General features: G+C 41.9%; 1 protein-coding gene across 2 annotated transcripts in view; it reads right to left on the reverse strand.

Moving 5' to 3' along the window:
- Nucleotides 1-273: 273 nt before the first annotated feature.
- LOC111858306 (acid-sensing ion channel 4-A) overlaps nucleotides 274-13,477 on the reverse strand; it is a 143,454-nt gene continuing 130,250 nt past the window's right edge. For both annotated transcript variants that reach the window (XM_023839961.2, XM_023839962.2), the window contains exons 2-10: nucleotides 12,358-12,502; nucleotides 11,587-11,714; nucleotides 11,341-11,494; nucleotides 9,854-9,907; nucleotides 6,758-6,911; nucleotides 5,756-5,847; nucleotides 5,594-5,673; nucleotides 5,236-5,349; nucleotides 274-4,695 (exon numbers count right to left, since the gene is read on the reverse strand). In XM_023839961.2, coding sequence (XP_023695729.1) covers nucleotides 4,573-4,695; nucleotides 5,236-5,349; nucleotides 5,594-5,673; nucleotides 5,756-5,847; nucleotides 6,758-6,911; nucleotides 9,854-9,907; nucleotides 11,341-11,494; nucleotides 11,587-11,714; nucleotides 12,358-12,502 — 1,044 coding nt within the window. In that variant the 3' untranslated portion in view covers nucleotides 274-4,572. The remainder of the gene's footprint in view (nucleotides 4,696-5,235; nucleotides 5,350-5,593; nucleotides 5,674-5,755; nucleotides 5,848-6,757; nucleotides 6,912-9,853; nucleotides 9,908-11,340; nucleotides 11,495-11,586; nucleotides 11,715-12,357; nucleotides 12,503-13,477) is intronic.

A 13,477-nucleotide genomic window follows, 5' to 3' on the forward strand; every position in this document is an offset into this window, starting at 1 on the left:
TTGTTGTTGGAATTGCCGACGACATCTGTAGAGCTTCGGTCAACACTAGCAGAAAAAAGCGCTCGGGTTCGTAGATGTGATTACACCGTGGAAGTCAGGATTTATTCATTTTTTTACAAGTAAAAATGCGTTGTATTTTAATCTCTAGCTGTATGGTGTGTCTTAATTGTCTATGGTCACCTATCTAGTTCTGGGTGATTATAAAACTATTTCATGTTTTCTTAACATAATTAGTTCTTTTGTCCAAAACTCATTGTTTCTATACACCCCAGAAATACTCCAGCTGCCATTTGTACCAGTACTATATCCAACCATCCCATTTGTTCTGAAGCCACCAGTATGGCAGGATTGACACCCAAATGTGAAACCGATCATTTCAGACTTGGTAGGAAGAAAAGACGTTTGTCCTGTTATTCTTCATATCTACCATATTCCAAAAAAAGCCCACAGCCCTGACTGGGATGAGTCTTTGGAAGATGGACGGTTACTCAGAAAGCACTTTGTGTGTATCACACACCAAGCCTCCACACACACACACACACACACACATACCTAGCCTCCACACACACACACACACACACACAGCCTCCACACACACACACACACATTTGGATCGTCTCCAATAATATCAAGTTTCTTACACTCAACACTTTTCTCGACTTTCGCTTTGGGAATGTGATTTATTCATACATTCTACCCAGCTTAATTTGTGGTGGGCCCAGGACCCCCCCAGCGCATTCGACATCTGCTAAATTATTTTAAATCAATTTTTGCAGTAGCCTTTTAATTTAAGTCGATAAAACATCAATTTATGACTCTGTGCTCACAGTCACAACGGAAAACGATGCAATTTTCAAGTGTTAACTTTTCTTTTGGTGTAATTTTAATATAGCCTATATATGGTGGCAGGATTGGCACTCCAGCCACTGGAAAAAACTCGCACTGGTCCATTCGGACTAGTGTGGTGCTGATGTATCACCCGTCACATGGCTACACTTGGATTTTCATCCCTGAGGTGGTTTGTCGTGTAATCGGCGCAGCAATGCGCTGTAATAAGCATGTGCTCCTTACCTCTATAAATGTTTTAGAGATTTTTGCGGGTCAGTTGAAAAAAATATTAACTTGAATGGTTAATTATATTCATACCAGAAACATTTCATTTAGCAACACCAATACATTTAATATAACTTTGCCATAAGCATGTCTTCAAAAAATCACATGTCCTATTACATTTAAATGTATACGGCGTTTTATAGTAAGCGCAGATAAATAATAATAGCCCATTTTTTGTCGCATAAAAATATGATGCCATGTGTTCCATTGTGTTATTATTATTAATATTATTATTAGTTTTAATTTGCAGATGTCCTCACTATGAAACTGTATCATAAGGGATCTGCATTGGGGTCTGCCATCATAAACTCCAAACACAGATAAATAGCCCATGTAGGCCTAATAAGAAAAGGGCCACCACGCCGAAAAGCAGGACACACAGGTGAGTTGAATTTGCTCTCGGTGCTCAGTGAAAAATTTCACTAATATAATAATAAAAGGAGATTAGCAACTTATTTACAAATCCCAAGTGTTTTCAACAAAAAAAAAAATCCTGCTACATCAGTTATGCAGCAGATAAAAGACAGAATAGATAACCTATCCTTACTGTGGATTAGGTATGTTTGTCACGTACAGTATTTTTTTTAACAAGACAGAAATGTACAGCCTAATGTTGTGTTTTGGGGCTGTGAATTAGCGACATGACCGCAGGGGCCCGATGTTCTCTCTGCGGGAATTTTTCCAGTCAGGCCCAACACAGCGGCCGCATGATTGCCAAATCAATAAGAACTGCTCTTACATATGCATCTTGCTGATGGCATCTGTGCTTTGTGGAAAAAAATGAGACAGTCAGAAGTTTCAGAGTGATTGACTGCTATGTATTGCTTGTGCCCAAGTTTTTACTGTGCAAGTTTGGAAGTACTACCAGGCATTGTTTGTTGTTGTAGAAAAGGGGTGCCCAACTCCAGTCCTAGAGGGCCAGAGCCCTCACATTTTTGGGTTTCCCCTCATTAACACACCTGATTCAACTCCTTGTGCTAATTACCACACAGCTCTTGAGCTGAATCATTTGTAGTGGAACAGAGAAAGAACTAAGCTACACAGGGCTCTGGCCCCCCAGGACTGGAGTTGGGGACCCCTGTTGTAGAAGAATATAAGAAAAAAATCATATAAGAATATAATAATGTTCCGGAGCCCCCACGACCCAGAAAGATAAGCGGGTTGGAAAATGAATGGATATAATAATGTTATTATTATTAATAATAACATCATTACTAATGTTAGGTCATAATAATTAATATTAATATGAAAATTTATAATATAATTATATAATAATGTTTTTCTTATATAAGTATTTCTATTAGAAAAATCTTGTAAAATATAACTTCAGCAGTTACAAAGCTTGTCATTATGATACGCTGATAAAAACATATCCATGCTGCGTGCATGACTGTGATGTGAAACCTAGAGAGCTATATGAACTTTAAAACTACTTTTTACTGCAATTTTAGATTAATGCATGACGTAGTTTGCACAGAGATTGTGTATTATGCCTATAAAGAACAACACAATGCAAAATATCAGCCCAACTCCTTACAGGTACATGTTTGTGTAAGCATGGTTACGTACTGTGTGTGTGTTTGGATGCTGCAGTAAGACGGTGCCAGTTAAACTATAGTTAGAATAGCATATGTAAAGTTTTGTTATTCGGTGGTGTTAAACATTCAGTTCTTACCGGCGAAGTCATAAAGATCTCCAGCCAATCAGGGAGCAGGTACTGGACCACACGCAAAATGGCTCCAGGCTCTTTGCTCCTCCACAGTACATCTTTGGCGTGTGAAGTGGAAGCTGCAGCACGGTCCGTCACAGAAGCAGGCGAGACTCAGGTGGAATGGACGGGACGTGCCAACCACAGAGAGCTGCCAGTCGCAGTCACATTCAGCTGTGCTCATACAGAGATGCCCTGGGTGTTTGGCATTTTTAACGATGACTATGGGGGAGATCTTTCATGCAATCTCCACCCAGTCAGGCAAATAACACTAAACCAGCTTCATCCACCCAAATGACCAACAAATCTGACACGTAGCCATGTGTGACTGCCCCCACACCAGAAATTTGCTACCGTTCAGACATGCAGGCATTTTCGGAAAAAGACTAGTTTTAGAATATGATTCTGTACCATGGTTGGTGAACCCCCCACCCCCACCTAAAATCTCTAGCTACAGGTATGGAACAAACCCCTCCTGACATATACCTACACATCTCTCTCTACCTCGTCCTCTCATTCCGATGATATTTCCTGACAGGGGCATCAACGTCCAGGTCTGGCCACACTTCCCAGGCCTGCATTCACTCCAAACACCTTTTCACTAGACCAGTGTTTCCAAATACAATCCTTGGAGACCCCCAACTGGTCTACAATTCTGCTCCCTCCCAGCTCCCAGTAGGAGACAGCAAAAACGTAGACTGTCTGTGGGTCCCTGAGGAGGAGAGGACTGTAGAGATACAGTAGTAGTGTCTGTAAATGCAGACCTTCTGATTTAATGCTTAAGAGAAAAAATAATTCATAAGACTTCATCAGGAGAAGCATCTCTGTCTAGCAAAATGGCATTTATATGATATTCAGTGATCTTACGCCTTGTAGGTGTACGTAAAATACTATCATCTCCCTTGAGTTAAAGATATAACAGACTGTGTCTGTGGACTGCTGTGATTTCTGATAAGCATATTTTCATGGTCTGACAGTCTACTTGTCATAGAAAAAGCATGGGACATAATTTGTACTTTTCTGCAGAGATGACTATAGAAAGGAAAACGTTGTTATGATTTTAAAATGCGCTTAACTTCTTTGAATTATTACAAACTGTCAACAAACGCAAAGTAAACTAACACGTTTTGTGATAGAGTTGTTATAATTTACTGGTATATACGACTGAGTCTCGTAATATAAAATGATGGTTTCTACCCAGGCTGATAAACATAGAGTATCATTCTTGTAAATACAGTCATGGCTCCTTATGGTATTTATGGGTTACACTGGCATTAAAAGCCACTGAACATATTTGGGTTTCTGGTGGAATCATAACATATTACAGTACAGTCTAAAAGAACACAAACTCTGTGGACTTGGATCAATCTATCAAATCATCAACATGACAAAGACATAGGGTAATTTTTCAGTATAAACTGGGTCTCGGTAACATGCAGTCATCGTTCTGTGTCTCTGGCGTGACCAATAGCAAAATCATTGGTATATAAATAGCATTGTAGCCAAGAGGACAGCTTCCCCGGAGCGGAGCAGAAAGGGTGAGAGTCTCCTGTTGAACCAAATGTTGACATCCAATCTGTGCCATCTCACAATGTGAGGTCTGTTAGCAGCACGAGCTTGGTGTTCGGCTTTGGCTGTAGCTTTCACTGGTGACAGAAGGAAAGGTAGTTCAGAAATCCAAGGGTCTGTTATCAAGCCCAAATCCAGCACCGGAAGGAAAAAGCTGCTGAATCGGAATCCTCCAGGGTCCCCTAGCAGGCGAAGTCCTCAAAGAGCCCCGGACGGTGCACATGATGGTGGTGGTGGTGATTGGGGAGTATTCCTGTGGGGTAGGCGGCCCCTTCCGTGTGGCTTCTGGGAGCCTCGCTGGGTTCCTGGGGGGCCACAGAGCAGGAACAACAGAACAGTGAACCTCTTAATTCCCTTGGTACCACAGCTTGGTCAATGGACATCTACAGTGCTGGGTTACTACAGAAGTATAGGTTAGTTTATGTTTTTAGCAAAAGCTGGGCTAGAGTGTTCTTCCAAGCAGACTGGAGTTTGTCATCAATCTAGATAAAAAAGCGAGCCCTCCAGATAATACTCATTGGTGTTACATACTAAAAGACTGTGGACTGCAATCTCTCAAAGCCTCCCTACAGTTGACCCTCTCCCAAATATGTACAGCCATGTAGGTGATGCAACAGATGCTAGAGCGGTCAGAAGGTGATAAATTTCCATTACACGGGACACTTTTTGTTTCCTGTCTGCCGGCATGAAAACGGTGAGACTGCTGAAAGAAAGAAGGAAAAAGACAGCAAATTCCTTCTGATCTCACCTCCAGGGATAGACCTGACCATGTAATCACACAGAGTCTATATATGCCTTCCTTAGGCGTCCCCTTAGTGAGGCCCCACATCCAGCTGATAACTCACCTTTTTATCTGCCAGAATGACTGTGGCCACAGTATTCCTCTGATCCTGTTTCAGATCAGTCTTCTTGTCCTTCTTTTGTGGCTTCACGAGACGCAGAAGCCTAGCTTTGACCACCTGAGGTTACGGAAGAGAGGACACCGTCGTTACGTCGATCAAAGTGGGATCAGATTGGGAATGTCTGGTGCTATCCTGAGCCGAAGGGGCTGTCATCATTTGTGAAAGACGTCACTTCAACTAGGTACTGATCTAGACTGACCGGTTAAGGTAAATTAAACTTGAGTGTTACAGGGCTGACAGCTCTTGAGAATTTCTGCATGGGCACATGCCAGCGGAATCAGAAACATAAGTGTGGGATCACCTCGTAGATATAGTCGAATATCTCTAGGACTGTCAGAACACTGGCACCAATGAACAATCCCATCTGACCGCCGATGTCACCTGCACGCAAAACAGAGGGCGCAGTCACTAACAACGTCCTTCCATTGTTCTCCGAAAAGTACGTAAAACAGTTGGCACCCACCCAATAATCCAGCTACGTCGTATGCTTTTTTCTGCTCGATGGTTTCATAGTTAAGGGCTTCGAAGAAAATATCCAAAACCAGGAAGTTGTCTCTGTAATTTGAAAACATCACGCACATCTTTCAGACAAAAGATTGCAGCAGGCTGGTAGCAATTATCTAAACATTATACTGTCAAAAAGAAAATTACAGTTCAGCCAAATGACATCTGGAATAATGAAAATATGAGAATTATAATGCATTGTCTGACAGTGATTCTTCTTTATTTCTTTAGTCTATGAAATGTATTGGAAAGCGTGCTCTGAAATATATTTTATAGATTTTACAGTTTTTCTGTGCTGTTTGGGTCCACCGGCTGGGGTTTCTGTAACCACCGGAATTCACCATGGTGATATCGAATGGCACCCATGGTGCTGTGGGACATCACGCTAAAGGTGTACTTTCATGGCTGAATAACCTTTTTATCTATGCAAATAGGTATAAATAAAACCATCCATGTCTTCTTGATCATTTAAGCACTGCAGAAAATGGAGGCATATATTTCCTCAAAATAATGAATCCATCCATTTATTCATCTTCCAACTACTTATTCTGCTCAGGACTGGGAGAAAAACTATTTATTATGAGGCTAGACACTGGATAATATTACATATCCTTAGTTATCTTGCACATTCATACCAACATAATTAGTTTAGAGTTATAGAAAAATAAACTAAATTTGGAGTTGGATTCTTTACTGTAAATGTGAAAATCTAAGAACCAAAATTAGTCCTTGTTTTTGATCTTAGAATACACTTAACTATTCGTATTTATTTTTATACATTATATATGTTATAATGGAAAACACTCCAATTGGCAATTTATTTTATGAAATATATTTTATGTCATAAATTTCAGATTGTATGATGTAATGTGTTAAAGCCAAAGTAGTCTGTGTGAAACCTTTGCCAAAAGCAGTTCGACTGCACCTTGGAGGTGCACCACCAGGGGGCGCCCTGAAGTACCTGATGTAGTCCTCGCTCTTGCTGTACTTCCTGGACAGGTAGCGGGCGGAGCCCCGGCTGGGGATCTTCACCATGGAGAGCTCCTTACCGTAGCGGGTCAGGTTGCAGGGCGTCTCACATGGGCAGGAGTCACTCGGTTTCTTTAGCAGAGAGACTGCGAGACATGGGGGGGGGGCATTGACTGAGCACCCATGTTCACATGGAGTTGTGGAGAGTTTTTTAAACCTAGATTTCAGTGCAGAACATCTCAACAAAGGATAGGAGACTTAAAATTCCCCTGCCTCGGGCTTCTTACTATTGGACCTGTGGCTTCGGCCAGTAGGCCAAGGCCTTCTACAAACCTGCAGCTAAACAGCAGATAAATGAGGCTTGGCACAGTCAGGCTTCTTCCCATAGCTGGTGGGTATTCCAAACCCTAAAGGCCTTAACCGTCAGACTTTGCCTTTCGAAACACAGCCAAGAATACTTAGGAAGGGCTCCCAAGCAACATTACATTACAGTCAAGACTGTCAAGATAAGTAGAGTTACTCAGGGAACAAGTATGTCCCCCTCGTGCCGTATCTGAAGACGCTTGGCTCAGTTCTGAACCCTGTTTATGAGAGATTTCAAATTGAAAGTCAAAAGCAAAAAGGGCAGATTTTAAACTGTGATAATAGAAGCACCAATGCAGCAGGGTCACAACTTTAATGAGGTCTTCAGTGCGATGGGCCACGTTTTTCACCTGAGCAAATATAGCTTCCGTTCTAAACAGTTCTAAAGGGTGCGATTTTTCCTTTGGAGATAAACAGCTGATGTTTAGATGCAGAATGAAGCAGATGTGAATAAAGGTTTTAATGTCCAGTCACCCATTACATTGGGATTTACAGAAAATGCAATGAAATGATATTTGCAGGTTTGGGACCTGGAGCTCATAATTGCGCTGAGGGTGTATGTACATCATTCGCCCTCCTGATAAGCCATTTCCTTTACTGCCATCATAAAGTCTAGAGGGATAAAACAGCTCATTGTGAGGTGATCATAGAAGAAATTATGAATTAAACACAGGCTGTGTGTGTGCGAGCGGATATAGCTTACCTTATGGAAACTCAATGTCCCCACAACGTGATGAATTACCGTTATGGTCCCCATAAGGGAAAACTCAATTTAATAAAAATCTGTAACTGCAATGAAAAAACTAAAAATGCAAAAACTCTTGTATTTTGTTTGGTTACTTATGGTTATGGTTAGGGCTGGGTAGAGGTTAAGGTTGTCATAGTTAGTGTTAGCATTTTTCCCATAGAAATGAAGGAGCGGGCCCCATAAGGATATGTTTACCCTACATGTGTGTGCGTGTGTGAGTCTGTGTATGTGTATATATATATATATATATATATATATATATATATATATATATATATATATATATATATATATATATACTCTTATATAAAGTATCATATAAAGTAAGTGCACCCCTCAAAAATTTTTAGTAACTCTTTACGGTAACGCTTTACATTAACTCCACCTTCATGCTTTTATATTGCATTCATAAAACGTTCAGTACACCCTCATAATGTATTCATTAAGTATTCATAAAACATTCATAAGCATCATGTATGTACACCTTAACATCCTAACATCCCTTAACAGCTGTAATATACATTAATAACAAATATTATACTTGTATCATCATGAACCTGTTAAGGGATGTTAGGATGTTAAGGTGTACTTGCATGCTGCTTATGAATGTTCTATGAATGCATTATAAATACATTATGAAGGTGCACTGAATGTTCTATAAATGCATAATAAATGCATTATGAATGTGCACTTAATGTAAAGCGTTACCCACTTTACTTAAGGCCATGTTTTTAGTAATTTATAAACACACTCATGGTGCATTATAATGTGTTCATAAATCATTATAGATGAGAGCTTCATAAAGCATTCATAATGCTTAATACACATGTATATAATGTGTTATGCCTTTTTATATTTGTAGCCATGTTTATACTTTACGAATGTAGTATTTGTTATGAATGTGTTTATAAATTACTGAAAAAACTGCCTTAAGTGTCACCAAATTTTTCTTTTTCTAAAAATTTGTTCAAACAAATAATTAATCTTGACATGAAAATTTTTAAAAGGTAGTGATTTCAAAATTATCATTCAGCAATATTCAATAGAAGCACGACTTTTCTCTGTGATACATCCTCACATTTAATGCTTGGTATTGTCTCCTTTGGCAGAAACAGCCTCTTAAAGGGATGTCTTATAACTGGAAGGTATAATCCGGTTTTTTTTTTTTTTTACTTCAACCTGGAGAAATATTTGCCCCTCTGCAGAATTCCTTTACCTGTTATTTTGCAGGGGTTTCTCCTCACGATAAGTTAGATGTTTTGTATATTTCAAATGTTTAAATTGTTGCTAAATGTAAATTTGAAGTATAACTGTTTCAATCAGTATTGTTGAAATGAAGATCTAATATTTATCTGTCCATGTATGGTGGTGTACTTACTTTTTCACACGACTATATAAAGGAGGCGTGGCTGCTGGTCATTTGGTCATGTGACACCAAGTCAGTATTACTCATTATCCACCTATTTTCCCATTCCCCAGGCCTTCTGATAGACCAGAGAGCTGTCCATCATGATGCTCAGAGTCTTGCAATGAATCGCTTAAACATCACTTCCTTCCACAGCAGCTGGACTGGTCTTTCCCGGCATTTCTGGTGTTTTCTTGTGTTTTCACCCCTGCGCCCACCTCGTCCTGCTCCCAGTTACTGAAGCGTGGTCCGCTATCACTTCTAAAAGCTCCAAAGGTCTTCTGGAAGCGTGATGTAGGCTCGCCGCTGGCCATCTCACGCTACTCCAGCACCTGGCATCACAGCGGAGCCGATGCCGCTAATTTACCTCCCACGTTGTTCACCTGAGAGCCCCGCAGGAGTCAAACTGCGCTCACGCTGCTGATCTTGCACCGAGGAGCAAAATGATACTCTATGTGTGACTCTCTCTTAATGTTCTCAGACATATCAGAGCTGCATCGACCTGCTATTTGGGGAGCATCACAGGATGACAATTGATATCACAAGGTGTGCAAGACGGATGGGCGTCTTACCCAGAGCGTTGTCTACACAGTTGGTTTTGTTGGGGGGGCAGATGGTGGCATTTCCTGGATACAGAAAACAAAGTTAGGTTGGCTGGTCTGGACCCTGAAGAGATTCTGTGTCGGGGCAACACAGCGGCTCAGCTGCTGCCGTCCTGGTTTCATGCCTCCAGAGGTGCAGGGTCAAATTCAGCCCGTGTTTGTGAACGAGATTCCTGCCACTGTCCACTGTGAGTTGAGGACTCTGGAATGGTGTGTGTGTGTGTGTTGTGCATGTGTGTGTGTGTGTGTGTATGCTATGATGGACTCTAGTTCACCAGCATAGTAACTGGATAAGTGGCTATTAAACAGAATTAATAAATGGTTAATAAATGTAATTATAGGCATCTAGGAGGACAGGAACACAATATATAATTAGCGATACGACAATATTCTTTCCATGTTTTGTTTCCAGGTTCAACATTAAACACTAAATTGTTGCACATTATTAATCAGGCATCTTTAGGAACTAAAAAAACAATCAAACATCTCATAATTCTTCATAACTATGTGTATTTGGGAATTCATCAACTAGGTAATTAATTAATGACCATATAAATGTCAATGAAGACAAAGTGTTCTGTGAACTAATGTTTCCATAATGGATTCTTATTCTTTTGGAATTATGAAGGTATATCTATCATTATTACAGACAAACTGATTACTCATTAAGCCCAAGACTTGACTGATTGAGAGAAGATACTACAATTTCTTGTCTGACTTTAATCATTTTGAGCATAATGGGAAACTCACAATGTAATAATTGTAATCGAGCTGTATATTCATATCGCTAAAACCTCAATAATCAGCTTGGGCAAAATTATTGACCAGGCCACATAAATAACACAGGAAGCCTTAAAGGTGGAGTGGACACGAAAGAATGACTGACAGGTAAATCACCTGCTAGAATACTGTATGTGCCGATAAAAGCTGGTGAATTTGTGACTGGGAATAGTTTGCAAAGACACGAGCGATGACAGGAAAAAGATAAATTACTTTTAGGCCAATGACTGGCAGGGACGACCAGGTGAACAACAAGCAGAAGTGACAGAATAACAGAATAAATTAGCAACGATGGCATCCGAATAAAGGAGAGGCACTGGGTGGCTGGTGGAAATGGCCCGCCACGAGCAAAGACGATGAGATAAATGACAGATTCAGGTTAATTAGTTACAGGTACTTTACGCGAGAGGGAATCTCTGATTGTTTACAGGTAAATGACCAACAGAGAAGCACCTAAGTTAATTATGGGTTAAAGAAATTGACAGGGAATGAGTGACAGACAGAGCTGAATAAGATGAATGGCAGACCTAAGTTGATTAGTTACAGGTTAATGTGACTGAATGACACAAGGGAATTATTTGCATTGTAATGGCTGGCAGTGATTCGCAGATGAATGAATGACGTGTGTAGATCCGTTACAGGCTGATATAACTGAGTGACACACACAGGGGACCTACCAGGCATGTGCACCATCCTGCAGTTGCATGCCTGCAGCACTGCGCTGGTCTCGCAGTGCAGGCGACAGGCACTGATGCTGTAAGTGTCGTATCCCGGGATCAGCTCCCCCGCCCCAGTGCGGCAGTTACCCCAAGGCTGGGGCAGGTAGGTCAGCTGAGGACAGAGCTGGGTCACAATTTGGCATCCCTTTGGGTCGAACCATGCAAAGCACGGGGTGGGGGGGGGGGGGGGTGTGATATGCCTACCCTCTGCTCCTGGCATGAGACGAAGGTCTGGAACCCTGGGGAGACCCCAAAGCCCAGCTGGTGGATGTACGGAGGCTCGTCCTGACTGTGTATCTGAACCCGGATGCCTGCTTCCAGCGTGGTCTCATCTTCCATGCAGGGGACACACACAGGTGATAGGGCGTGAGGGAGGGGCTGATGTGGTATTCAGTAGTGATGGCCAAATGAAGCTTCATGAAGCATTTGCTGTATTTTTTGACCCTGCTAGATGGCGCTCTTGGTTTGCTTTGGGGCATGCTTTGAGTCAGGCTTTTGAACAGGGAGCACCATCTAGTGGGGTCATAAAATACTGCAAGTGGTTCATGAAGTTTCATTTCGTTATCACTAGTACTCAGTATTCACGAGTATCTGCAAACGCCACTTGCTAAGTACTTATAGGAACTCTACACAGTCCCAAACTGATGAGACTGGGTGAGGATGAACCAGGAGCGGAATGGCAACCAAAAGCAGCCTGGGAATTTGCCACTGACCTGGTGGGTCCCCCTTGGTATATTTTGCTGATAACCGTTTGACCATCAAAGCATTATCCATTAATCATCTCCTGCGATCAACCCGGAACATGCTTAGATCAACAGAGAGGTTGGGCACCCCTTGAATAAAGGCTTGGGGAAGAGGGAGCAGCCCTGACAAGACCGGAAAACTGCTGAACTTCCTGATAACCAGTTTGCGCCTGGGGTGGGTGTTTAAACCACGTCTATGGTGCAGCGTGGATGTCATGCAGGCGTCTCTTACTTGTCTCCCTCCAGATTGGCAGATACTCATCCTGCTGGATGTCCAGCATGATCTCCAGCCCGTTGCCCATTCCTCCCTGCTTTGTTTTCCTGGACGTGGTCCTGTTTCCGTTGAATGTGTAGCATTTTCCATATCTTGTGTACACCTGAGAAAGACAAAAATACCAAAAGAAGGCAAATGAAATATCCTTCAATAGGTGTAGATAGGTGTAGTAAAACCATTGTGTTTTTCAGCCACGTGAGCAGGTAATTTAATTTATTTTTGTGCATAGTCTTTGCAGTCAGTACATGTCACTCAGTCAGTCCTTGCGCTCAGTAGACAGAAAGCATCAGTAGTCCACGCCCAACTGGAGATGAACCATCAGAAGTGCAGACTAATGCCGTGGATCCGCACACGGTGCTTCTCCATGACACAACACCATACAAGAACATAATCCACCCCCCCCCCCCCCCCCCCCGCCCCCACAAGGCAAATCAACCGTCCATCTGCAGTCTAACAGCGACAGCAACGCTGTGTATGGCTGAGTAACTCTAAGCAGCTTGCTGAGATACCTTAGCATAAACCCACAGCTGAGCTCAGACGTTTAAATCCGCTGTTCAAATCGTCCCAATGCTCTGACTGATGTCGCAAGCAATTGGACTCGACAGCCCAAACTTCCGTAACTTATTTCATCAGTGAAGCAAGGATAGTAACAGAGGTAAGTGTGTTTATAGGGACACGCTGACTTTACGACACAATGTAATCACCCTTTCTCGTCCAGTTCTACTCCCCATCTTGACTGGTTACCTGTAAAGCCAGTTTATTCTATGTGTGACTTTAGTACTACATAACAATTTAGCCTTAATTTAGCTATATGTGTTTTATAAAAAAACAAAATGTTGTTTAACTGGAGAAGTTAGTTCTGCAGCTCAATCTGAAATTGGCACAGCCATGGTCAGAAGTGAGCGCATGGGAATGTGTGGAAGGTTGATGAAGTTCAGTGTAAATTTGTCCCACAAGGCTTCAGCACTAGCCTCCGTTTGGCAGAAGCAGACAGTAGAGGTCCTCAGACTCGGGGGGCGGGTTTTTGGCCTGGCGGTGTATAAGCCGGCAAACCTGCTTACCAGAGACGGCTCGGAAT

This window comes from Paramormyrops kingsleyae, chromosome 16, assembly GCF_048594095.1.
Source record: "Paramormyrops kingsleyae isolate MSU_618 chromosome 16, PKINGS_0.4, whole genome shotgun sequence".
NCBI lineage: Eukaryota > Metazoa > Chordata > Actinopteri > Osteoglossiformes > Mormyridae > Paramormyrops > Paramormyrops kingsleyae.